General features: G+C 41.9%; 2 protein-coding genes across 3 annotated transcripts in view; one reads left to right on the forward strand and one right to left on the reverse strand.

The window, feature by feature from the left end:
* Nucleotides 1–3545: 3545 nt before the first annotated feature.
* LYSMD3 (LysM domain containing 3) overlaps nt 3546–27165 on the forward strand; it is a 123362-nt gene continuing 99742 nt past the window's right edge. Inside the window, exons 1-3 of one of the 2 annotated variants that reach the window (XM_056849140.1) lie at nt 3546–3884; nt 8466–8802; nt 8935–9068. In XM_056849140.1, the coding sequence (XP_056705118.1) occupies nt 3621–3884; nt 8466–8802; nt 8935–8996 (663 nt within the window). In that variant the 5' untranslated portion in view covers nt 3546–3620 and the 3' untranslated portion in view covers nt 8997–9068. Of the gene's footprint in view, nt 3885–8465; nt 9069–27165 lie in introns of both variants that reach the window. The other variant, XM_056849139.1, reaches the window with a different exon arrangement.
* Nucleotides 16779–22692, reverse strand: POLR3G (RNA polymerase III subunit G). The gene is made up of 5 exons (XM_056849011.1): nt 22573–22692; nt 20689–20818; nt 17895–17995; nt 17271–17390; nt 16779–16862 (listed from the first exon to the last, which is right to left on the reverse strand). Exons 1-5 carry the CDS (start codon nt 22690–22692, stop codon nt 16779–16781), a joined length of 555 nt encoding a protein of 184 aa, XP_056704989.1.

Below are 27165 nucleotides of genomic sequence, written 5' to 3' on the forward strand. Positions count from 1 at the left end.
CCAAAACTCAACAATAAGCCCCCAACGAATGATAGTTATCAACATAATGACATGCAGATAATACTATTTTTCCTTTCTCCCCAAAAAATTTTTTTTCCACCTTACAAGGTGGTTGCATTGATTTACCAAACTGTATATCAATGTACTTATTCATATGTATATTTCCCCACCCTTTCCCCCCCCGTAATAATTATATAAGTTAAAATCAATAAAAAAGATTTATATATATATAAAAAAACCAATAAGCCCCCATGTAGATCAGAGAATTTGGATGGGGAAAATGTGCATCTAGAGAGCGGCAAATCCAAGACAAAACTTCCCATGCATAAATGGCCGGATACTCGTGCAACCCAACACGCATTTATGATTTTTAAAAAAATTACAATATATAAAAAAAACACCCCGCTGCTTTCTAAATTGTCTGCGACTGGCCGAGCTCCCCCCTCCGCCCCCCGCGACAATCTACCGCCAGCACCACTGCCTGCCCTAGCCGAACGGTTCTGGGCCTGCGCAGAACATCCGGCGCGCTCGCTGGCCCTTTAAGGGCTGCGGAAAGGGGTGGGGCTAATTTGTAGACGTGGCGCCGTCGGCGCTCCGTCGTACGGACCTGGGCCTGGCCTGTCAGTGTGGAGCCCGGCGGAGAGGTTGCAGGGAGGCAGCCGTCGTCATGGCGCTCCCCGGGAGAGGGCCCGGCACCGGTAAGGCAGTGCAAAATGTGGGGCGCGCGGGGGTTGTGGGAGCACCTGTGGCTGCCCGAGTGAAGGGGGGGGGGCTTTGTTTGCTGGCAGGGGGCTTTTGGAGGGGGGCCTTAATGGCCCTATGAAGTGGGCCTGGGGGGGGAGGGGAGGGGAAGCTACTGGAGGGAACGCATGAAGCTGCCTTATACTGAATCGGACCATCGAGGTCCATCAGAGTCGGTATTGTCTGCTCAGACCGGCAGCGGCTCTCCAGGGTCTCAGGCGGAGGTCTTTCACATCACCTACTCACCTAGTCCCTTTAACTGGAGATGCCGGGGATGGAACCTGGGACCGTGTGCATGCCAAGCAGATGCTCTGCCACTGAGCCACGGCCCCTCTCCATGGCGCTCCAAGGTCCCAGGCAGAGGTCTTTCACATCACCCACCTGCCTAGTCCCTTTAACTGGAAATGCCGGGGATTGAACCTGGGACCTTCTGCGTGCCAAGCAGAGGCTCTACCACTGAGCCACGGCCCCTCCCCTAAATGAGTACACATTAAAGCTGCCTTATACTGAATTAGACCCTTGGTCAGTATTGTCTGCTCAGACCGGCAACGGCTCTCCAGGGCAGGGGTGGGGAACCTTTTTTCTACCAAGGGCCATTTGGATATTTATAACATCATTCGTGGGCCATACAAAATTATCAACTTAAAAATTAGCCTGCTATATTTGGTCAAACATTTAGCCAGGAGGCGCGACCGGAGACGGCTCTGAGGGTCTGCCACATAGAGCGACTCACTTTTGAGCTCTGCCGTCCCCAGCTGGGCCCAAGAGATTCAGGCAGGCCAGCATCCTTCTGAGCTAGAGATCTGCCAGGACCCATGAAGGGCCAGACCAAGTGATTTCGCGGGCCTTATACGGCCCCCGGGCCTGACGTTCCCCACCCCTGCTCTAGGGTCTCAGGTAAAGGTCTTTCACATCACCTACTGGCCTGGTCCCTTTAACTGGAGATGCCGGGGATCGAACCTGGGACCTTCTGCATTCAAAGCAGATTCTCTGCCGCTGAGCCACGGCCCCTTGCCCTTAAGGGAAGACCAAGGACCATGTTCTGCTATAACCTCTTTATCGTGCTCACCATCTCAACTACCTGTACGACTGGCTGGTATGCTTTCTAGCTGGCTTGTCTTCCTGTTGGCATGTTATAAGCAGCCGGGCAGAAAGCTGGCGGCCATAGGTCGTCACACTGGCCCTTCCTTTCAGAGGTGAAGGACAGAGGTTGACTTATAGCAATGACGCTATGCCCGTGTGGGAGGTAAGACTTGAACCCAGACCCAAGCTGTAGCCCCTGAATCAGTGGACCATGTTGGGTCTTGTTGCAGGTAAGGGTATGAGCCCGAGATGTTTATGGGCATTGGTTGTGCCTACTGGGGATTATTGGTGGTGGTGTATTGGGATAAAGGATTTTGTAGAGCAAGGAATTGTTGTGGGTGGTTGGGAGCTGCCTGAGATGATGGGGTGGTGGTGGTTTAATCAGAAATCCGTTGGCTGGCAGGTTTACCAACTTCGAAAGCCAGTTTCCTTACTGAATCCTCCCAAACAGATTGGGTTTCAAGCTGTATGCTGTTGATAACAAACATACTAGAAAAATTATTTTGCTTTCTTTTCCAGTTAGGATGGCTAGATGGTTCTTTAATTTTAATCCACAACATGATTTCCCCCAGTGGCTGCCTAGTTTTGTATGTTTGAACTTCAGCGTGAATCTGAGGAAGGGAGTTTTGACTCTTGAAAGCTTATACCCCCAAAATCTCCTTGGTCTCTAAGGTGCTACTAGATTCAAATCTAGCTGCAGCTTGAATGTGAATATTTAAAAAATCATATGAAGTGTTTAAGCTTTTCAGATTATTAGGGGAATGTGAATGAAGGAGGAACAGAACATTGAAATGGTGCCTCCGATTCTGTTTGTACTTGTTACAGGCATTGTATGTAAATTAGCGGAGATGATGTGTTTTTTTTATTGAAAGGTTAATGGGTACAGGAAAGAGGGGGAAGGGGGAAGATCTTACAGATTATATCTTCCAAGCCTTTGCATGAACAACACTTGCTCGGTCAACTGATACACTCGTTACATGATTATTCTTTAATCGTTACATAAATTGTAGTCATATATAAGCTTTCTCTACTGGTTTTTTATCAATGAACTTCTTTGTCTGAACCTGACATACTCTTATAGCTCAATTATTTTACTAATTACTACTCAATTATTTTACTAATTACTACTAACTCCTATTATTCTAGAAATCTTTATATACCCTTTGTATGATATTCATACAGTGCTTGCCATTTTATCTCAAATTCTTTGATTGATTTGTGGTTCATCAATTGTGTCAGCGTAGCCATCAGTGCAAAATCTAAAAGTTTGTCCATCCGGCACTCTGTAGTATCCAGCACTTTGCTAGATTTCCAATATTTAGCAAAAACTGTTCTGGCAGCCGAGGTTGCATATTGGAAAAGCTCCTTATGCTTGGGATTTAGTTGTGGGGGAAACATTCCCAACATTATACGTTTCGGATCTAAGTCAAAATTTTAACAAAAGATCTTCTGAAGTTCTGAGTGTATCCTTCTTCAAAATCTTTGACTTTTACAGCAGGTCCACCATTGATGATAGAATGTCCCATCTGCATCTGAACATTTCCAACAATTGGCTTGGGATGAGTTATACATCTTCTTAAGGTCCTTTGGTGACAGATACCATCTAAAAACATCTTGTACCAGTTTTATTTAATATTCCGTGAAGCGGTAAATTTGATCTCTGATGTCCAGAATGTTTCCCATTGCTTCTGTTTGTACTTGTTACAGGCATTGTATGTAAATTAGCTGAGATGATGTGTTTGTCACTAATTGGCCTGTGTTTCTTTTCCTTATATTGTTAGAATTCTCCTGACAAAATGACAGGGGAAAGCCAGAGTTTCCAACTTCCAGCGGTAATGCAGCCTACAGTGGATAGTCATGGACATACCTTTGGGAATGGTATCAGTTCTGACAGTGACGTGTTGGAAGATGAAACAGAAGTGTATGAACTACGGCCCAGGGGAAGGGAGAAACTTCGTCAAAGTACATCAAGAGAGAAAGTTGATGATGTTACATTTATAACCAAGGATATTCAGGAAGGAGACACTTTAAATGCAATAGCTCTTCAGTATTGTTGTTCAGTAAGTCTATACACAGTCAATTTCATTTGGAGGGAAATATAAATGTGGAAAGCCTTATTTATTCAATGACTTGTGCCATAGAAACTGTTCAAAAGGTTGCTTGACACAACCTGGGACTTGTTGCCATTATGGGTCAGCTGTGACTTGATGGCACACACACACACAGGCCAAATGTGAGAACGCCTTGAAGTAACTGCAAAAGAACTGCCTGATTTTTCACACACACACACCCAACACATAGCAGTATTTTATGGTGCTTTCATAAGAGGTTCCAAAATTTATTTGGTGACAACGAAGCTAAAAATCACAGTGTTCATATGCAATTAGGTGATTGCTTGACACAGATATACCATATGTAGGCATGCATTCCGCCTGGGATGAGTTCTAGGAACTTCAAGACAACCAGATTGTTGCAGGCCTCAATAAACACAATAATTCTGTCAAAACGATTTGTAGATAATTTCTGTCCTCAAGAAGTTTCTTGTTCGGCACAAATTTTATGCCGTATGCAAATGCTTGTAACAGTAAGTCAGCGGAGCCTTTTAAATATGAAAAAGCTTTCCATGTGAAAATTCAGAGATGGAGAACCAATGTGTGTGTGGGGGGGAGGGGGGATTCTGACCGCTTTTTCTTACGCCATACTGAACACTACCCCCTTCCTGTCAGCTTTTCCATTGCAGCATCCATAGTTCAGCACAGCCTCTTGGAGGCAACTAGGAGCTTTGAAAGGATTGAACATTTCATCCCTACCACGGCAGAAAGAGACCTTTCCATAAGAACATAAGAAAGGCCATGCTGGATCAGAACAAGGCCCATCAAGTCCAGCAGTCTGTTCACACAGTGGCCTACCAGGTGCCTTTAGGAAGCCACAAACAAGACGAGTGCAGCAGCACCAACCTGCCAGTGTTCCATCGCACCCAAAATAATAGGCATGCTCCTGATACTAGAGAGAATAGGTATGCAGCATGACCAGTATCCATTCTAACTAATAACCATGAATACCCCTCTCCTCCATGAATATGTCCACTCCCCTCTTAAAGCCCTCCAAGCTGGCAGCCATCACCACATTCTGGGGCAGGGAGTTCCACAATTCAACTATGCGTTGTGTGAAAAAATATTTCCTTTTATCTGTTTTGAACCTCTCACTCTCCAGCTTTAGCAGATGACCCCGTGTTCTAGTATTATGGGAGAGGGAGAAAAACTTCTCCCTGTCCACTCTCTCCAAACCATGCATAATTTTATAGACTTCTATCATGTCTCCCCTTAGCAGCCTTCTTTCCAAGCTAAACAGCCCTAAGCGTCCTAACCGTTCCCCATAGTACAGTTGCTCTAGTCTCTTAATCATTTTGGTTGCTCTTTTCTGCACCTTCTCAAGCTCTGTAATATCCTTTTTTAGGTGTGACCAGAACTGTACACAGTATTCCAAGTGTGATCTCACCATAGATTTGTACAAGGGCAGTATGATATCAGCAGTTTTATTCTCTATTCCTTGTCTAATTATGGCCAGCATGGAATTTGCCTTTTTTATAGCAACCGCACACTGGGTTCAGATCTTCATTGAGCTATCCACTACCACCCCAAGGTCCCTTTCTTGGTCAGTCGCTGCCAGCACAGATCCCATCAGTGTATATGCGAAGTTGGGATTTTTTGCCCCAATATGCATCACTTTACACTTGCTCACATTGAATCTCATTTGCCATTTTAATGCCCATTCATCCAGTACGCAGAGATCCTTCTGGAGCTCTTCACAGTTCAATTTTGTTTTAACCACCCTAAATAATTTGGTGTCATCTGCAAACTTGGCTACTTTACTGTTTAACCCCAACTCCAGGTCATTGATGAACAGGTTGAAAAGCACCTGTCCCAACACAGATCCCTGAGGCACCCCACTGCTCACATCCCACCATTGTGAGAACTGACCATTGATTCCTACCCTCTGCTTCCTATTTTTCAGCCAGCTCACTATGACGTTTGCTTAGCAGTCTTTGGTGGGGGACTTTGTCAAAAGCTTTTTGGAAATCCAAATACATAATATCCACAGGCTCATTCCTGTCCACATGCTTATTGACGCTATCAAAAAACTCTTAATAGGTTAGTGAAACAGGACCTACCCTTACAGAAGCCATGTTAGGTTTTGCCCAGCAGACCTTGCCCTTCTATATGCTTGACAATTATATCTTTAATAATGCTTTCCACTAATTTACCCAGAACAGACTTTAAGCTAACTGGCCTGTAATTTCCTGGGTCCCCCCTGGAACCTATTTTGTAAATGGGTGTTACATTGGCCATTCTCTAGTCCTCTGGTACAGAGGCTGATCGAAGGGACATATTACATATCTTTGTTAGAAGTTCAGCAATTTCCCATCTGAGTTCTTGAAGAACTCTAGGATGAATACTGTCTGGTCCCTGTGACTTGTGAGTTTGCAGTTTGTCTAGACGTTCTAGGACTTGCTGCCTTGTTACCACTATTTGCCTCAGTTCCTCATGTTTCCCTCTCCAAAACCTTTGTCAGGAGAAGGAATCTGCCCTGTATCTTCAACAGTGAAGACAGATGAGAAGAATTCATTTAGTTTTTCAGCAATCGCTTTATCTTCCCTTAGAGTTCCTTTACTCCCATTGTCATCCAATGGTCCAACCGCTTCCCTAGCTGGTTTCCTACTCCTAATATACTTAAAGAATTTCTTATTGTTTGTTTGTTTTGATGGGTTTAGCAATAAGCTAAAAGACAGTCATGCTAGGAAAAGTTGAGGGCAGCAGGAAAAGAGGAAGACCCAACAAGAGATGGATTGACTCAATAAAGGAAGCCACAGCCTTCAATTTGCAGGATCTGAGCAGGGCTGTCAAAGATAGGACATTTTGGAGGACTTTCATTCATAGGGTCGCCATGAGTCGGAAGCGACTTGACTGCACTTAACACACACACACACAGCAATAAGCCCCTCAAAATCTTTTTTTGCATCTCTAATTATCTGCTTGCATTTCCTTTGTGCAAGTTTGTGTTTGCTTCTGTTCGCCTCGTTTAGGCAAACCTTCCAGTCTCTGAAGGAAGACTTTTTTTCTCTAATTGCTTCCTTCACCTTACCCGTTAGCCATGGTGGTGACCTCTTGGACTTACTACCTTTCCTGACCTGAGCCTCTCGTAATGTGGACTCGAGTAACCCCCAAGCCTTTTCAAGAGATTTAACCCTCTTAACTGTTCCTTTCAACTTGCTCTTTACCAGTTTCCTCATTTTAGAGAAGTTAAATTTTAGAGAAGTTTAAAGTCAAAGGTAATTGTATGAGATTTCCCAGTCACTTTCCCACTTACATCTAAATTAAATTTGATGCCATTGTGATCACTAGTGCCAACTGGCTCAACTACATCCACATCCCGCAGAAAGTCACCGGCAGCACCACAGAGTATTAAATCCAGGATCGCTTCCCCTCTGGTTGGGTCTATGACCAACTGTTGGGTCTATGACCAACTATAAATATGGATTTTAAATCCATATTTATAGGCCCCCAGAGGCTAGACTGATGTGCCTTTCTATGTAATATAATTTAAGCCTGAATTTTATGGACAGTGAAGTGTGAAGAAACAAGAGGACTTTTGACTTGCATTTCTGAACAAAAGCCCCCATTCTCCTTTGAACACAGCTGCTTTTGAACTGGAGGGGAATTTCAAAATCAGTTTATAATACAACACATGGGAGGAGAAGGAAGGACTGTCTCTTCTTTCTAAGAGAACATCCTTGGGTGCTTCTAAAATGAACTGTATCTTCAGGTTCCTGGCCACGTACTACATGCATGTTACTAATTGTGAAAATAAAATACTTTCTGTGAGTAGATATGTGAAGTCATAGAAACTATGCTATTATTTTGTGTTTTTATTCTGATTTCAGTTCAAACAGCTGAGTTAAAATCACTTAGATTGGCGTTATGCAGGCCATGGGTAAAGTGCTTACGGTAGAAAGCGTCCCACAAATCCAGTCACTTTTAAATACATTTGCCACTGAAAACCTAATATTACATGTGATTAAGAGATTGCAAGTAATTGCATCAAAATGTGACTGTCTGTGGAATGCTGTGTATCTTCCACTGTTTATTTTGAGAGGAGGAGTTGCCAATCTTCCTTAATCCTTTGTTCCCCTCTCTAGTGAACGCTGGAAGATAACAAGTTCTTCCTGAAACTGTTCCTTTGATGTATAGGCCCTTTCTCCTTCCTGTGAGGACAAGAAAGGGTGTTTGCGTGCGTGTGGGTGGGGTGAATCAGTGCTAGAAGCTACTGCACAGTTGTAGGAGGGAAACTTCTGGGAGTATGAGCAGCTGCTTCCCACATGAGCTTGTAGTGTATAACTGGGCTGTTCTTGCTAAAATATATTTTATTGTACAACATTTCCTCTCCACCATGGATTTTATCCCACTGGGAATACCGTAGTTGATTAAAAGCATCAAATTCTTTTAATTAATGACTTCAGACTGTATTCAGAAGTTGAGCCCAGTTATAACATAACATGAACATTAGTCACTCAAGGGATAACTTTTTTTTAAAAAAAGTGGTAATTAATTTCATTAACAATTTCTTAAATGATTGTATTTCAGGTAGCAGATATCAAAAGGCTGAATAATCTTATCACAGATCAGGACTTCTTTGCACTGAGATCTATTAAAATTCCAGTGAAGAAATTCAGCGTATTGACTGAGACACACTACTTTACAAAAAGCAGGCAAGTTTCAAGATCTGCCTCTACTTCACACTCTGCAGATTTCCCAGACGCAACCCAAGTTCTTGAGAACACCACTGAGACTGTTGGTAACTTCTTGAAAGTAGTGGATCGTGATATAGAACAAATAGTGAAGTGTAATGCTACAAAGAGAGAAAATCTTAATGAAGTTGTTTCTGCCTTATCAACCCAACAGCCAAGCTTTGAAGCAGAAGGTAAACCCATCAAACGGAAAGATCCTTACTATGGAGCAGACTGGGGTATAGGATGGTGGACAGCTGTAGTGATAATGGTAGTGGTGGGCATAGTAACACCTGTTTTTTATCTTTTATACTACGAAATTTTAGCTAAGGCGGACGTCAGTCACCATTCCACAGTAGAATATTCCCAAGTGATGGCACCACCTTAGTCAGAACCACTAGAAAATGAAATAAATCATCAAGCTTCAAGAAGACTGAAAAGTTTTTTCTTTTTTCTTTACGTTCTAAGTTCTTGGGTATCTATTGAGTGTATTCGAAAAAAGACAACAGAAAAACAGATGCCATGTGGAATTGGAAAATAGCTTTATTTGTGGTGGTATTTAATAAGAAGGTAATTTGTTACCTTTTTTAATATATGATGGAAGTTACCTTTTCCGGAGCCAGTGTGGTGTAGTGGTTAGAGTGTAAAACTAGGAGTGGGGAGAGCTGGGTTCAAATCCATATTCTTCCCTGAAACTTGCCAGGTGACCTTGGGCCAGTCACACTCAACCTCACCTACCTCACAGGGATGTTGTGTGGATAAAATGGGGGGGGGCTGTGTATACTGCTTTGTGCTCCTTGGAGGAGAGATGGAATGAAAATGCACTATGTGAGATTGCTGATGAAAACACAACTACCTGAACAGAAATGCTTGGTCTAGCCAAGATACTTGGATTTAAGCTGAGACATTCTCACTGAAATTAATGGGATTGAGTCCATTTTAAATTAAAGTACTTGAGTTACAGATACTAAAATCTTTGGGGGGGGGAGCCTTTCATCATGTATGCTCAAAATCCATTCTGCTTTGGCGGTTTTAGCAGTATGTTGTTTTTTTGCTGAGAAGTCACATCTGACTCCTGATGACCCTGGTGGGGTTTTCAAGGCAAGAAATGTTCAGGGGTGGTTTGCCATTCCTTGCCCCCGCGTCACAACCCTGGTATTCCTTGGAGGTCTCCCATCCAAATACTTGCTAGGGTCTACCATGCTTTACTTCTGAGATCAGGCTAGCCTGGGGTATCCAGGACAGGGCAGCAGTATGTTAACTTCTTATTTTAAAAAAGACATCATTATAAGTACAATAAAAGTCATAAATGCAGGGATTAATAATATTTAAGTGTCAGCCTTGCTCAAGAAAGGCTGTGTTCTGCATTATTACTCTGTACAGTATGCACTGATAGGCTATTAGAATACTGTATCACGAAAAGAGACATGATTCAGAGGTGCCGGCTATACATTGCATACAGACTTGTTATTTCATGCTGTTTTGTTGGTGTTTTTTCTTTTTAATGTAGGGAGTGAATGAGTCCCTATTTGTTTGAAATTGTCCCTTGTTGAAGTCTTCTAACTATGCTTGGGGAAATAATTACAAGAGGGAGTGGGAGGAAAGAGTGAGATTTGATGAGAAACAACAAGCTTTCCTGCTCCGCACAGGTGCTTTTCACTTTAAAAAAACTCAGTCAAGTGTGTATAACATGTTATATTTTAGTTTATAACATGAACTACATGTCTAAAATATAAACTTGGATACTGAAGAAGCAAATTCCACTGCCCGTAAAAATTGCCCTGTTTTCAAAGTAGATTCTGTGATTATAAAACTCATCTTGGGACTAAACGCATCTTAAAAAAAAATAACAATATCAAACCAACTGTGAAAGAGCAGTGATTGGAGGTTACTAAACCCAGGCACCCCAGCTGTTACCCTGCTCACTTTGTTAATAGGTGAGCCTTCCTTCTATAGTTATGCTTGCAGCTGGGCCTATTGCACTGCCACCCTAAACTTCTTCCCAAGCCACCTCTGGTATTTTGCTGAACTGGAGACATGCTAACAGGCTTTGTATGATTGTTTCTCAGTTAGGATCAAAGAAATGACGTAAGATACTGGGAGTAAAGGTCTTCATGAAAATGATATATAGCAGTATATATCACTATATCCTACTTCAGGTTAAGTGTAACTACAGTAGAAGCTGGTTTTTCATTTCTTTTCAAGATTTCTATATATATATTTTTAAAAATATTGTATTTACTGTTACTCCAGAAGTCTCTCAAACTGCCTAAAACGGATATACTCCAGTGTTCATACTGGTGATTTGCAAAACTCCTCCACTGGCTTTCATGATGTGGTTGCATATAGTTCCCTGAAAAGGTCCGATTAAAATGTTGGCAATCAACTAACCATTCCTTTAAACTATCTTCAGTTTATCTATCTAGCTTGAAGGAATACTTATGCTGTTCTTAAGTACTTACTAAACTCTGAAGTGGGGGAAGTGCCTTCTCATGGCATATTAGCTTCCAGTGCAAAAGTTTGTACAGTAAGAGCTTTGCTATCTGGACAGCTGTGTTAACTGGAATCCATCCTAGATGACAAAGCAAATCCTGCTTCAGTTAACCAGAAATATTGATAGCCATCTGGCATCTGTTTCGAGCACTTGGCAGAGATCAAGCGTGTAAACTCATGGCTGGGGGCAGAAAGCCCTGCCTATAATTAGTAGACACTGCGGGGAGGAAGGCCCTCCACCTGGCCAGCTCATGACCAGTGATGCACATCCCTCACTTGACACCAAAGCTCTTGTTCATGGCAAGGGTGGCCAAAACCCCAGTGCCCTTGAGGATGCTGCAGCATGCCGTAGGGCTGGCCAGGCAGCAGTAGAGCTGCCCTAAGATGAGCTTAAGAGTAGGCTTGCCAAGCAAGCCCGCCTTAACCCCCCCCCCCCATAAGTCTCTTAGGGGCTCACATGATGTTGGGAAGTAAAGTAAGATAAAGCTAGTCTGTTGCTGGGTAGAGCTTGCATTTTGAAAATGGCGAGCACGCTGCTTTGTCTACTTTTTGTATATGAAGAAAAGTTCTGCAATTATTGGGGCAAAGCTCCGTGGACCAGTACATTTGACTAACTGGAACGCCCATTCTCCATGGCTGCCAGATAACAAAGTTTTTACTGTACCAGTAACTCTACCACAAAAGCCTGAGAAATATAGGTAAGTACAATTAATTGAAAATAAAATGACTTTTTTTAAACTCATATTTAGTTTACATGTGAAAATACTTAATCTTCTGCTAGGTTATATAAATGCTTCATAGTGGCCAGATGCAAAATTGCCTTGACTGATTCTCCCATTTTAACTTGATCTGAAACGGTGCTAATTGGAAGTCTTATAAATCTTGACATAGTTCCAGTTTAGAGATTTCTATTAATGCATGCGTATGGACAGCTGCATCTGTTTTCTTGAACAGTAGAACGCTTCCATTCTGTGCTGCTATAAAGCTTTATTTTCTAACTTTCTGGGGGGATTAGGGCTCAGCATGACATTTCTGGGCCAAATATGTTAATGTAAAATGGACAACAGATGAGAGAAAGTAAATGTGAAGTACACACTTGTATTCCTCTCAGCTAAAAGCATTTGCAATCAGATTTTAACAGTTAGTTGCAACGTATAAGCAGCATTGGTTTCCTTCAAAGTAAAGTAATAGTTTGAGGTAACTTAAAATAGATGTATACAAGACTGTTTTCCTGTGTGTTTGGCATAAAGGATTCATGCTAGCTTTCAAAGTATCAGTCATGCTAACTATTTAGATCTAGGAATGCCTCATCACAACTTCCTGGATTAGGAAACAGTAGGGCAACCTGGTTGTACATTTAGAGTGGGTGGCTGTTTGCACAGCGTTGCTTTTATTGGAACTCATATCCAATAAAAAGCAATGCTGTGCAAACAGCCATCATATCAGCATTCACATTCTGGCACAACAAGGCACACAAATACCACTTCTATAAAGCAACTAGTGCTGGATCAGGATGCATATGCACTGCTGGGCTGCAGCAACAGCTGCAAGTGAGCAAGATAGCAGCAAGATTAGAAAGCTGTGTAGATAGTGGCCCCTTTTTACACTTCTGCGTTCAGCCTATGGATAGTAGTATACTGTACCTAATCTGGCTCATGTGCCACTGGCAGGGTCCTTGAAAAGAAACCTTTCTGTTGCCTTCCCCGCTAGGCTTTCATGTTTCCCTGCTATTTAGTGTTACTTTAAAAGGACATTTGCTAACTACTGGGAACAACTTGAATGTGTATTCCATCGCATACTTAAAAAAAACTTCCCAGTCTTTACATGCACATGATTACTTGTACTCCCGCTAACTAGCTTTTATGGAAGAAATTAAGCGAAAGAAGGAATGCAAAGCTGTAGAAAGAGCAGGCTACATACTGTATACCCGTTCTTTTCAAACAACTTTAAGTTGAGAGGAGAAGAACACTGGGCAAAGCCAATTGGCAGGAAAAATGTCCTTAGCAGCAGAGGAAAATTACATTTCTAACTGCAAACTCAGAACAGAGTTGTACACTTCTAAGCCCATTAACTTTAGTGGATTTACGGCCCATTTCTAAGAGCTGCAGTGGCCGGGGATGGCATGGCCATGGTGGTGCTGTGGCGCCTCCAATGAGATTTCGCCACTGCAGCAGGGGAAGGGGGAAAGGGCTATTTTTAAATACAAATTAGGAAAAGGGAGGAAAAGCCCCATTGAAAACAGTGGTGCTGGGCCAACAAAAAGGTGGCATTCCTGGGCTGAAAGGAGTTAGGAAGCTGGCTAACTGCAGCTTCGCCGGCCCCCAGCATAAGTGCCCCTACACTGGCGTCCATGCCAGTTTAGACGGCACAAGTGGCACATAGGGGTTACAGCCGGCATAGGGGTTACAGCCCCTCTTAAGCCCATTCGGCCCCCAACCTCAGGAATGGGCTGTCAGAGTGAACTGCTTAGGATTGTACTGTAAACTACCTATTCTGGAGTTCTCTTTGAGGCAGCAGTGCTGATGTGCTTGGTATATCACACCTATAAATAGTTCTGCTTTTCTGTTATTTTTGTAATAGCTTAAGGCATGCAATATACAAATGTAAAATGACAGCAAAGTAAACTCGGGATCAGTGTTAGTTCAGTATAGTACCACATATCAAAAACTACAGTTTTCTTAATCATAGTTCAAGAGTCTGTGCCTTACTTTCACAATTATAATCTATTGTATTTTGGAAAAAGATAATGGCATGGAAAAGCTATCTTTTGAATTACTATCAATATCTTACAGTGTGTTTTAGAAGACATTGGACTGGATACAAAGAAGAAATATTTCTTGCCTCCTTCTTCCCACAACACTTTCCTGCGGACACCCCCCCCCCAAAAAAAAAGTAAAGTTGGATGACTGTCAAGAATGGTGTGCTAGTTGTAATTCCTTTACCAAGTGTCTTGGGGACCACATACTCAAATGACCACCTCTCGCTGCATGTTCCTATGCAGTAACTGCAGGGTCAAATGTCAGTACCCCCCCTTTTCCAACACACACTTGGCAACAGTTTGAGCCACTTCAGTGACCACTGCATGCCTCCCAGAAGAGGCTCCAACCCCTCCTGGCTACCCAGTGAGTCTGCCAACCAGAACTGTCCCAGAGAGCTTTTGGGGCAGTCTGAGCTGGAGCAGAGGGGGAATACCTGCTGGTGGCAGAGAACAAGATGTTTTTAGACTGGTTTTAAAGTTTTTATATCAGTTTTTAATTTTTGTTTTATAAAGTTTTTACACTATTTGCAGTGACATGCTATGGCAAATTTTGTGCTAGCTGCATCTGTTTTTATTTCATATGGGCCATTGCTATACATATTGCTCTCTTCCAAAATATTCTGTGGCAAACTAGGAGACAATTGTGTCTGATAAATAAGTCATTTGGAAAGGATACAAAGATAACCTTGTTACCTGTCTCCTCAGTGGTCTGATTTGGTTAGCAGTGATTTTGAACTAAGACGTTTGATTACAGAAAAACCTGGAATTGTTTAAACTCTTGACCACATATTCCAGTAAAACTCTCATTAAGTTCCGATGAAACAAGAGGAAAAGTATTTAGGATATGATTGCTAGATACAACGCATGGTCAATCAGGAAGTCAGCTACTCGTCTAAGTATACTGGTCAATGGAAATGGATGTAAATTAAGTAAATATTTTATTTAAATTGATTATTCTGAGGACCACTGCTGCAAGTGATCTGTGCATAATTAAATCTTTTTAAAAATTCAAAATTTGTAAAATGCTTATGGCAAGAATCTTTTAAAATTATAAATCTCAGAACAGTATAAATTGTGTAATAAAGTATTTTTTCAAATATTCAGTACTTAGAGTGATTTAACTGAAGTTTGTATGCCTTGCATTTGTTTTATATTTTCCCCAAGCACAGGTTCAAACTTAAAGAGCTACTGCAAGCATGCTTGCACACCCCCAGTTGGATAATTCTACTGTTTGGTTTGGTTTTCCCCTTGAAATGGCAAAGCTACCATCAAAGTTCACAATGCTTTTGGACACCCCATTTTTGAAACTCAGGAGTTTCAAGTACCATGAACAACTGAAGCTACCTGAGAAATACCACGTATTCAAGAGATCATGAGACGGATAACTGCATGGTTCTTAGAGTTTGAAATACCACCCAATTATTTTGACACCTGTTTTGCAGTCTGGCATCAACTCTGGCTAAATAACTTCATGAACTTCAGAAGGCACTTTGCTGATCTATATAGAGCCACTATTGTCATATGCAAGTGTGATCAAGAAACAGAAACCAGGAGGAAACAATGTTCAGCGGTTGGAGGCACTGCATCCACAGAAACTCCTTGCAATACACAAGCTCTCCTACCACATGCACCCAACTGTCTGAGTTGGGAACGAGGGAGGTATCATACTAATTGTAAAACAAATCCGATAATCTGAGATGCTGTGTTTAGCTTCAAATAAAAATAAAACCAAAGCAGAATGGAAAAGTACATTTCAATGTAACTATGATTAAGGAATTAATTGCCATAACTAGCTTTTCTAATGGCACAACTCCAGAACTATTTAGACCAAAAGGCCAGTGACATAGCACAAAAAATGCCTTATTTCTGAACTCTTGTTACTGGAATTGTTTATGTAGCACAAAGCATGTGCTGTATTCTACATGGAATAAAGAGCATGGTATTTTTCCTGTGAGTTTCAGTCCAGCGATCTGCTCTACAGCCAATTCCCGTTCAGTGAAGAAGCCAATCCAGGTTATTTTACATCCACGTTGGTTTGAGCTGCAAGTCATCTTGTTACCAATAAAATAAAAAGTGGTGGCAAATATCCAACAAAATGCTGTTGCTACTATAAATATTATTTTTAAATGATTATTTGGAGTCTCATTTCCAACACTAGTTTGGCTTGCTCCTGGGAAAAATAGCAATAATCCTCATTTGAGACTGTATTTAGGACAATTCACCATCAGTGGAGAAAATGAGAGGGTACAGGATTTATTAAGTATTGTTGCCTCAAGACATGAAAACCTTTACAACATAAGAGTAGCCATGCTGGATCAGACAAACAGTCCATCTAGTTCAGCACCCTGTTGCCAACAGCAGCCAGCCAGATGTCACAGGGAAGCTCAGAAGCAGAACTCTCAGACCACAGCCCTCACCTCCGGCCCCTGACAGTAGAGGCATTCTGCCTCTGAAACCAGAGGTCCCACTTGACAACCGCAGCTTACAGCCAACAATAGACCTATCCTCCATAAATCTGTTGAACCCTTTTTTAAATCCATCTAAGCCAGCAGCCATCATCACATCTTGTGGCAATGAGTTCCACAAGGCAAGTACACATTGTGTGAAGGTGTGAAGTAGCATTTCCTTTCTTCCCACCCCGATCTTGAATCTGTTGTTAATCAGTGCCATTGATCATTAAATAGTTCAGAGCATTTCCATAAATTAGTTCAGAGCATTGAACATAGTGCTAAACTGACTACCTCCATCCTCTGCCAGTGAACTTTGCTATCCCTTTCAATCATAATTACACACAAAGGGAGTTTGGGATTTTGAGCTATTACACTCACATATTGCAGCAAAGTAACACAAAGAGATAACTGTCTTCTGAGGTTATGCATCCTGCCACAACCTTTTGCAGTGGAAGTGTAAGCAGTAAAATTAGTAAATTGCTTCGTCCATATTGTCATCATTAACGGCTCCATAGTCATCTCCATCTTCAAAATATGAAGAAATGTAGTCATTCTAAAGAAAAACATAATAGAGAAGTTGTTGTAAATCACTATTGGCATGACCACCCCCCAAAGCAATCCAAACCCCATGAAAGGAAGCTGGAAGAACTTATACTGATTGTAGTTCAGTATCACAGCCATGGTAAATAAATGCAAATCCTGTTATTCCCCACCCGCTCAAACACCCCCCAATGATCAGTTATTCAGGCATGATACTCAAGATGGATCCTAGAACTCTCTGAGAAGCATCCATTTTGTGGGGAGCAGTGTCTTGCTCTGATACCAGTCTTTGGCCCCCTTGCCTTTGTGGCATCCCTTAGCGGGAGGAGGGGTCCAACTGTTTATACCACGTGAGGAGATGCTATCACTACTGCCACTATGTAAGTGTCAAAAAAAACCTGCTAGATAAAACAGACAATACCTCCCCATGCTCCTCTTCATCGTTTTCCTCTGGCTCTTCTGCTTCTTCCTCTTCTTCCCCTTTGTCTTTTTTCTTTTTCTCTTCATCTGCTTTTTCTTCATCACCTTTCTTTTCCAACTCCTGTTTAATATTAGCAACATATCTTCCGCATCACTTGGTTTTCCAGTGAAAGTTTTTGGAGGTTGGTTGTTTTGCTCCGCAACTGATAAATGGACTAAGCAAAGAACTGAAACCATTCAAGAAATTCTTTCCTTTTACCACCTGGGACACCCACACTCAAATGACTCTCCGAGTATGAATCCATCTGGCAGGGCAGCTCTGTTCCTCCAAGCCATTCTTCCTATCCATCTCCTCATTTACTTGCATAAAATCTGCCACAGCCTGGTCAGGAGCCTTTTCTGTGGCAACCCTTATTTTGGCATCACCCCTCCTGAGGTTGTTAGCAATGAACCCAACACTCCTGGCTTTTAGCAAGCTATATAAAACGTAGCAATTCAGGAGGGCATTAAAGACAGATAGCAGCATTGTCTGCCTAGCAGTTTTGTGTAGTTGTTGATTTGTCTCCGGTTTTATTGCTGTAAATTTAGGATGTTGATTTTGATTGTACACCATTTTGAGGCTTACTGTTGGAGAAAACCAGGTTACATGTAATGTGCTAGTTATTTTCAGAATGGTGAATGAACAATCCTTAACACAGATTTTTGGTATTGCTTTCCCTTTTTGACCTTAGTCAAGAATTACAAAAATATAAAATATGCATGAGCACATACACAACTGGAAAATAAATAAATTTCTGTTTTATGGCAGAAAACAGTGTTTGTCAACTAAGACTGGTACAGAGGGTAGCTGTTCCAGGACATTCTGTTGCAGATTTAAGAGTAGAAGTTCTCTTACAAAGGAATTTCAAAGGGAGATTGGAAAGAGAAACTGCTGAATTACAGTTGATATTCAAACTAAAGACAATGCATTTACCTGGGCTGAATAAAGACTTTGCATTCATGGCTCATTACCAATGCTGATTTCTCCACACCCATCTCTCCCCTGGACATCACAGACTCTTCTGCATACCACACCTAATCCCATCACGCCTGCTATTCACACTTACATACTGTTAACATTTACATACTAATGCTTGTCTGAATTCACTCTCCTCTACTTAAAGACAGATGGATTCACATTCTAGCTGTATCTGAAGAAGTGAGCTGTGGCTCACGAAAGCTCCTACCCTGCCAGAAAATATTTTTGTTAGTCTTTAAGGTGCTACTGGACTCTTGCTCTTTTCTACTACTGCAGACAGACTAACACGGCTACCCACTGTGAACTATAGTAGAAAGCAAGATGCTTATTTTATCTGAATCATTTTGATCAACTAAATGATAGGTGTTAGGTACTACTTAATATGCATCAATTACCTTTTTTAATTACTTTCTTTGGTGTCATCTCTCTTGGGAGTCTTTTCCAATCTTTAAAAAAATTACATTAATGTAAAAGATATTTCTATTAAAAATAACTGATGTACAAGAACTGATATTATGCCTGATTTAATCAGTGCTGCAACAAATCCAATAAGAGGCCTTATAGTGTCCTGCTCTGAAGAAGTGGCATAGAAATATCGTAAATAAATAAATAGATCTGTCACTGTGACAGGCAAGGTTTTGTATCAACTACCTGTCACAGAGTTCTCAATGGCTGGCTACCAGAGGGTAGTATACAATAAATGGGTGTTGGCAAATGGTCAGTAAAGCTAGGTCCTGATCCTAACTGGGCATCTCATGCACAAGAATTGGAGTACCACCACTTGTGTGATTAGGTTACACATCTGATACAGGGGAGGGACCCCAGACATAACCTGTGTTCTCCATAATATGTTGAAACTACACATAGCTGTGTCACTCCACAGAGTCAGCAGTACCTATCCTCTTTTTTGCTCCCTCATTCTTCCAAGAGTGACAAGGGCACATATTGGAGGGGGGTACTCCTGATAGATTTTTGAGAATTAGCTCTTTTGCTGGAAAGATGAGAAAACTGGGCAAGGATTTAACAGTCATAAATGGTTGTGTGGTGGGAACCTTGTCATTCTATAAAACTGGGCACTCAGTGAACTCTTGCACTGCAGTCCTCTGCAGGGTTACTCTAGCATAACTTTGCACAAGAGTGCAATGTAAATAAAGCATAGGTTAATACAAAGACATTTTATTTAGAATACATTGAAGCCACATGTTGATAGTGCACAATGACATGGGGGTGCCCTTGCAGCCTGCTTCACCCCCTCATCCCCTCCAATGAAGAATGAGCAGCAGTAGTACTTATTGAAATACCATCTTAAGTGAATTCTAAACTTTATCAGTGCTTGAAAAGATGTTCTAATCTGAAATGAAGAATCCAAACATTGTGAAAGAATTCTAAGGACGACCATTCTTTTGGAATATATATATATAAACATGCACACACACACACACACACACACATTTATTTATTTATTTATTTATTTAATACCTGGGGTCCATTCTAAGTTCTCTTGATTTATCTGGCTCTGGGAAAGGTCAGTTCCCCCCACCCCATGCCATTTCCCCAATCAAAAATGATCCTCCAGGCTACTTTTAGCCCCAGGAAAAAGGGAGGCAGGAGACAGCTGCTTATATTGTGCCTTTCCCCCCTTCTACTAGGAATAAAAGAAAGCCCCAGGGGGCATTTTCAGTTGGGAAATGGTGCAATCCTTGCTGGAGAGCCCTGTACATAAACTACATGCCAGGGAAACTGATCACTGATGTCCAAGATCACATATACTTTGCACCCCAGATACAGCTAGTGTAGAAAATGAATGATATAGGGTATTGTGGAACACATGGACACATAAAGCTGCCTTATATTGAATCAGACCCTTGGTCCATTGAAGTCAGTATTGTCTACTCAGACCGGCAGCGGCTCTCCAGGGTCTCAGGCAGAGGTCTTTCACATCACCTATTTGCCTAGTCCCTTTAACTGGAGATGCCGGGGATTGAACCTGGGACCTTCTGCATGCCAAGCAGATGCTCTGCCACTGAGCTACAGTTTTTCTACAGTCTCCCTTGTAGCAAGTACACAGCTTTCTCTTGTAGAATGAGGTAGGGAAGTGATTCCCCAAGCTGTGGGCCAGTGTTCTAAGAAGGGAAGGGAAAAAAATGTCCCTTGTAAAACTGTCACATAATGAATGCATCCACTGCCTCATGTGCCTTTGAATAGGGATGTCCTATCCACCACCCCTGCCCATCACAAATTCAAGAGTAATAGAATGGAATTCCCCAACAGCCTCTGCAACAGCAGACAGGCATGGGATTGACCCAGAAGCAACACCAGCACAGTCCCATCTCCAAGTCCAATGTGCAAAGTATTTTCATGCACGTTGCTTCCCAGAAATAAAACAACATATAGAACTAACCTCGGTCTTCATTTTTAATGCACATAAAATAGGGTGTATTTCTCACTGTTGCCCTAAATTCTTGTTTTAATGCCACAAGATAATCTTCATTCTCTCCTGCTTTCAGTGGTATCGGTTTGAAATCTGTAGGCTGTGTAAATTTATACAAACTGTCAATATAATGAGCTAGTTCACAAACAAACATATGCAGGAAGACAAAACACGTAAACACACCTATCCAAATAAGAAGGAAGTCAAGCCCCTCCCTGCCACCCAGTATAAATGGGTGTAAGCATACGGGCCGCCTAAACTCCCGGACTGGACAGGGCAACCCGATATGCAGGCACACGACTACTGTTCCAGCCTCGCGCCCGCCCCAAAAAGCTACTGGGACGGCCGCAGAGCGCACCGTTGAAACTGACACGGCCACTCCTGTGAGCTCCGTGCAGCCGGCAGTTAGGAAGAAGAAGCAAGGGCAACCTCCAGTGAACCTGAGAGACTCCATGTTCCTGTACAGACTCTGTTCCAGCCGCAGCCATGTCGTGGAAAGCAGACAGTCACGTAGTCAGTGCCAACACCCCCCTCTCCCATTGCAACCTCAGCAGCTTAATGGGCAATCAGCAGCGATCCTGATATCAGTGATGAGTCGTCCTTCCAGCTATGCAGCAGCGATCCCCAGGCGTTAGCAGAGATCGCCCCTTTTGTTTGAGAACGTTAATCACGTCAGCAAAGATCTCCCGGTTCCTCCCGGGTTCCAAAAGCCATTGGAATCAGAATAGATTTCTAAATTCTCACGACCCCACCCCGGCAGCCAAAGAATAAACCTTTTTGTCACCTTTTGTCACCTGGGGACCTAGGAGGGGTAAATCCCCTCACCTCGCCCCCCCAAAAACAATATATCTGGGGTGCCCACATCCCATACGTTACCTTAGGGCTTCCCATTTCATACAGCCTGCCACTCTGCCGGAGTGAGTATCCATGCTAGAATACGCTGGGGGCTACCCATGCCCCCTGTTTATTCCCCATGTCCCCTTTTTCTGCTATCTTAGTCTACTAGAACTTGGACAACTCCTCATCTGGAAAAAGGTGCAGTATTTCCCAATCAACGACTTCCTGCCACGTTGGCAGATGTCCTTATTCTACTACCTTTTATTTCTTAGAATCTCTGTATGTTTGTGTTGCATCATTGAATGAAAGAAACGACATAAACTCTCTTAATTCGGAATCCCTTGTCTGTCTTTATTCTTAAAATCACAGTTAATGGTCTCTGGTATAGTTGGTTGAGATCCCGCTTTATAAATACATAGTTTCCGATTGCTCAGCTAATTTCCCCATTTAAAGAGCAATTCGGGTAACATGGGGTATGGCCCAACCTTTTTACAAACTCTGAGGGTGGAAATGTAAGACCTACCCTTCTTACTAGAGATACAAGACAGTCACTAAGAGTACAAGGAGACAATCCCAGTGACTTTTTTTTTTTTAAAAAGAGAGGTGGAGGGCAAGAAGAGTAAGACTGACAACAGGAAATACGAATTCTGAAGGCAGGGCTGTGGTGAAATTTCACACTGCAAATACAAACCAATTTGATCTCCAGTTCCCTCTCACCCACAAGTAACTCTAGAAACTAGTTCTGACTGAGACAAGGCTAGATATTCCTACCCAGAACTTATAGGATTGCCACAAAACTACAGTTGTTTGGATCTTAGATAAGCTATTTTAAATTCAGTTGAAGACAAGCTATCTTTAACCATCTCTGATCAAATTAATCTTATAAATGAGTACAAGAAACGCAGCTGTTATATATTAACTTTTACATGTTATGGTGTTTTAAACGTTCTATCCTTTTAAATTCAAACTATGCCGAACACACCTGAGTTGAAAAGGGGGTCTATAAGAAATACTTACAGGATACAGGGCAGAAGGCTTGAATGCTGCTTCAGGTAGTGCTTCCCCTTTAGCAAAGCCAATAGCTCCAACATCGAACGTGAAGGCCGTCCGCCCTCTTCCCCGGCTTGACCCAGCCATCCTGAATTATTGAAAAGAACGTACTTCATTTAATTATTTTTGTGTGTGTGTAGCACAAGCTATAAAAAGTATTTTTTTAAAAGCTGAAATACTAAAAGGGCTGTTTTCAGTGACGAACTACCATAACAAATTGTTTTGAAAACACACACTTCATTGCCAATTAGTGAGTCACTTTGCACAAAGACCACTTCTAAGAACTGAGGGCTGACTTGCTAGTTTCTTTTTACAATTCATGTTTCTAACAGCTTGGGAACTTTATATCCTAATGCAAGTAGTCACGCAAGGCAACAAAATTAGCACAAGGCAAACTTTCTCTCAAGATCGACTGATTTCATTTAAAGTGTTATCTGCCGTGCAACCTACTAAAGGTCAAGGTGTAGGGAAACAATTTATGTTCACTGATTTGAATGTAAGTCTGGTTTAAATTCTGCCCAGTGTTAGGACTGATCTGTAATTCCATTATAATTTTGTTGGCCTCTACCAATCAGATCCTCTTGGTCTCTTGTGAAGTACTATAAAGAGTTACTCCAGAGTAGGCCCACTGAAGTCAACTCTGCATAGGACTGCACTGTTAAAACTACAATATTATTTATATCTCATAGATTTATCCTATACGTGCTCATTAACAGACAATTCAAGTATGTCCTATTGGGTCTTAGCATCAACTCACTTTGTTTGGTTCTGCAAATTCTCAGTAGCACATCCTGGAGATGCTAGTCAAGAAAAGTGGGTCAATTAATTAAATATCCCCAACCCAAAGAGGTCAGCATGGATTCAGGTGTTTTCTCCTTTTCTTCTCTCCCTTTGTTTACTAATATTTTAGAATTTTCATTTTAAGTATGGTTTATGCACCATATGTTATTTATGGGATTTAATAACAAAGGATTCAAAGGCTAGTTAATCATATTATAACAATATCTCAGCCAGTTCTCAAATTCTATGCAATTCAAAACGCCCAAAGAAATAATTCCGTGGTGCCAGAAAGCTTGCTTCATTCACACCATAGGTGGTCCACTAAATAGTAAACTTTGAGGTTTTCCAAACCAAGCTTGGTTTGAGAGGGGTTTTATTTTATTTTTGAAACCAACATGCATCTAATACCAAACGTTTGAAGGACTGAAACCTAATGTTATTAAATGTATTCACAACTGTTGTGAGGAAGAAGGGATGCACAGATTTTTAAGTGGAATAATATAGCTACAGGCATGTTTATTTTCCCACAAAACCCCGCAAGTGTTTCTAAAGAAGAGGATGTCAACTAGTAAGAAACAAGAACAGTTTCACAGTTCCCATAAAGAAGATCAAATTACAAGTTAACTCTGTTGCCTACACAGAAATAAACCTCCACACATCTAAAGCAAAAATTTAGCAATATATACGCCAGTAGCAGAATTTCACATAGGCAGATCCTAAAAATGTTTATTCAGAAATAATTTCCACTGCCCTCCAGTGAGATGGGTCCCCTGGTTAAGTAACAATAGGAGCAATCCTAGACAGGTCTACTTAGAAGTACATCCAGTATCATTCGATTTGGCTTACTCCCAGGAAAGTTTCCATAGGATTGCGGCCTGTGTTCAGCTACTGAGGTGGGATCCAGGTGATGCCATCTCTCACATTTCATGATTTTAACTTTGGTTCTGAGAATCTTGATTCTTCATGGATTAAAGCTAATCTTCCTTTCATCACTCAGACTTGACTTTCAAATCGGTTACAGGTTAAATTTAATTCAGTGGATGCACATGGCTGTCCTTTGTCCTATAGTTCATAGGCAAGAAAAGGAATTACCTTAATGCTCCTTGTATTAAAACATTTAGGCTCAAATGAGTTAGAAGACATTTTTAAAAATTTTAAGCAGCCAACCACTCCTTCCCAAAAGACCTTTTCAAAATCTAGCCAGCACCCCTAATAGGGATTGCTTCCAAATCACATATTTTAGTGTCTGTTGCATGAATGCCAATGGGGGAGAGTTGCTGTGTTCAGCGAAGATTTATTGAACAGACCAAAGAATCCCCACTGCTAGCAGTTAATTGTTGTTGGAGATTGGTCCTCTCAAGTGATATCTTGGAGGTTTACACACACACACCCATTCTAGCTATGTATGCTTAGAAGTAAATCCCATTGATGTACATGACTGCAACACTCATAGCCAAATTAAAATGAAACTGCTCCACGCTGGAGGTGTAATGTTATTAGTAATAACAAGTTAGTAAATGGCCCCTAAGCTATTGGGTCTCTCCCCCTGGGCTTCTCAGCTCCCATGACCCTGGAGTCATAGAGAATGATGTACAATGCAGAGTTAAAAGTTATTTAGCAGGACCTTGTAACAGAAAACCAAAGTTCAGAATAAATTATGGTCATTAGAAAGTAAGTTCAAAAGTCTGTACTATATTGTGTGTGTGTAAAGTGCCGTCAAGTCACAGTTGATTCATGGCGACCCCAGCAAGGGGCTTTCATGGCAAGTGATTAAGCAGTGGTGGTTTGCCATTGCCTTCCTCTGCAGAGTCTTCCTTGGAGGCCTCCTTTCCAAGTACTGACCCAGCTTAGCTTCTGAGATCCAATGAGATCGGGGTACACCATGCCGTCTTCCCTCTGGCTCTATACTGTATTACCCTATGGTAACCACTGCTCCCTTCTGTACACAAAGATTCATATTTAAAGCCCTTCTGTGTCAAAGCAAGATTTTGCAGTCTGCAAAGTGACAGCAAATCTATCAAGAAAGGCAGGAAGGACAGCAAGTGTTGGGCTCAAGAGTTGAAAGAACAAAGCCTCCACCTTCCCATTCTCCTAAAAACTACAGTCTGTTCATCCCCAATGTTTGCCAGGCCTTTAGGGACTTACAAGGAGATAATAGACGTCAAAAAGCAGAAGAGAGCAAAAACTCAGCTAAATAGCAGTTTCACTAACAATAGATGAAGACAGAGGCCAGTGATGTCATAATCGTGTCATCCAATGGTGGTGTGCTTTTAGTCTCTCTGGTTCCCAGCCAAACTTTGAAGTACTTTTCATGAAAATTGCTTCAGCAGTGATCGTTGCTCCGCCAGCTATTGACTAAGTAATTAATAACTGACACTGAAATTTATAAGAAACCTATTTTATCTCAACCTGACAAACCTAACGTCTCTATTCTATCAAGTAGTGTTTTAAAGTTCTGATGTCTACGTGAACTCCTGGTATGATGCATGGGGAAAAAAATCAGTGGATGGATAGTACACTCAAAGTCACTTTGATTCTATCCACCTTTATTTGGCAGTAAGTTCAACAGAGCTTACTCCAAAATAGGTGTGTGTAATCACAAAATTCCTATTAAGTGTAATTCCAGACAGATAGCCATGCTAGTCTGTTGCGGCAAAATTAAACAGGAGTCCAGTGGCACCAGCGTAAGCGTTCATGAGTCAGAGCTCACTTCATCCCATGCATCTGATGCATTGAGTTCTGACTCATGAAAGCTTCTGCTGGAATAGATTTGGCATCACAGGTCTCCTGTTCTGATAAAGCAATTACCTTATGCCTCTCTGTGTGTGTGGGCAATGACTCATTGAATCCAACAGATTCCACTTCTGAACTGAAATAAATAAATAAAATCTAAGGAGTTCAGTAGATCATCTGGCTTCCCAATTAGTATGCTTTGGACTGCAGCTCTTACTGTGCCCATTTCCCCTGGTGGTGGGAAGCTCCAGCACGCTGGAGAGTTAAAGCATGTTTGCAACCATTGGTTTATTTAGCATAAGGAGAGGCAAGGAGACACCCCCACAAGGCAGCTAATTCTACTGCCCCACATCAGATTGCCTATAAGAGATCCTGCACCCCAAGACAATTCAACTTCAGCCAATACTTGATGTGTGTGTGTGTAAAGTGCCGTCAAGTCGCAGCCGACTTATGGCGACCCCTTTTTTGGGGTTTTCATGGCAAGAGACTAACAGAGGTGGTTTGCCAGTGCCTTCCTCTGCACAGCAACCCTGGACTTCCTTGGTGGTCTCCCATCCAAATACTAACCAGGGCTGACCCTGCTGAGATCTGACGAGATCAGGCTAGCCTGGGCCATCCAGGTCAGGGCTTTATTTAGCATAACACTTGATAACCTCCGTTTATATTAGTTTTACACAGAAGAAGCACAGGCCTCTTAATATTTCAGGTCCATTTCACTCCACTGTTTAAATTTCTCTTCTCTCTCCCCCCTACCCCCACCCCCCATCAGGCAAATTGTGAAAAGCAAGCATTTATCAAACTGGGCTCCAGTCCACAGTTTACGCCAAAAGAAACCTTTAAGGTGTGACAAAGACTCCCTTGTGACTAGCGCACCTCTGGAAATTCTCTTGAGGGCACTTTCACACAGCCCAAATAATGCACTTTCAGTCCACTTTCAGTGCACCTTAACGATGGTTGCAAGTGGATTTTGCCAGTTCACAAAGTGAAATCCACCTTTAAAGTGCATTGAAAGTGAATTGAAAGTGCATTATTTTGGCTGCGTGAAAG

This window comes from Euleptes europaea, chromosome 4 (genome assembly GCF_029931775.1).
Source record: "Euleptes europaea isolate rEulEur1 chromosome 4, rEulEur1.hap1, whole genome shotgun sequence".
Taxonomy (NCBI): domain Eukaryota; kingdom Metazoa; phylum Chordata; class Lepidosauria; order Squamata; family Sphaerodactylidae; genus Euleptes; species Euleptes europaea.

Excerpts from the sequence above, each read along its gene's own strand:
- POLR3G (XM_056849011.1), bottom strand. The coding sequence starts at position 22,692 with ATGGCTGGGTCAAGCCGGGGAAGAGGGCGGACGGCCTTCACGTTCGAT. Across the intron at positions 20,819-22,572 it reads AGCCTTCTGCCCTGTATCCT|CCTACAGATTTCAAACCGAT; the intron begins GTAAGTATTTCT and ends AAATTTACACAG. Across the intron at positions 17,391-17,894 it reads TAACCTGGTTTTCTCCAACA|GAGTTGGAAAAGAAAGGTGA; the intron begins GTAAGCCTCAAA and ends AATATTAAACAG.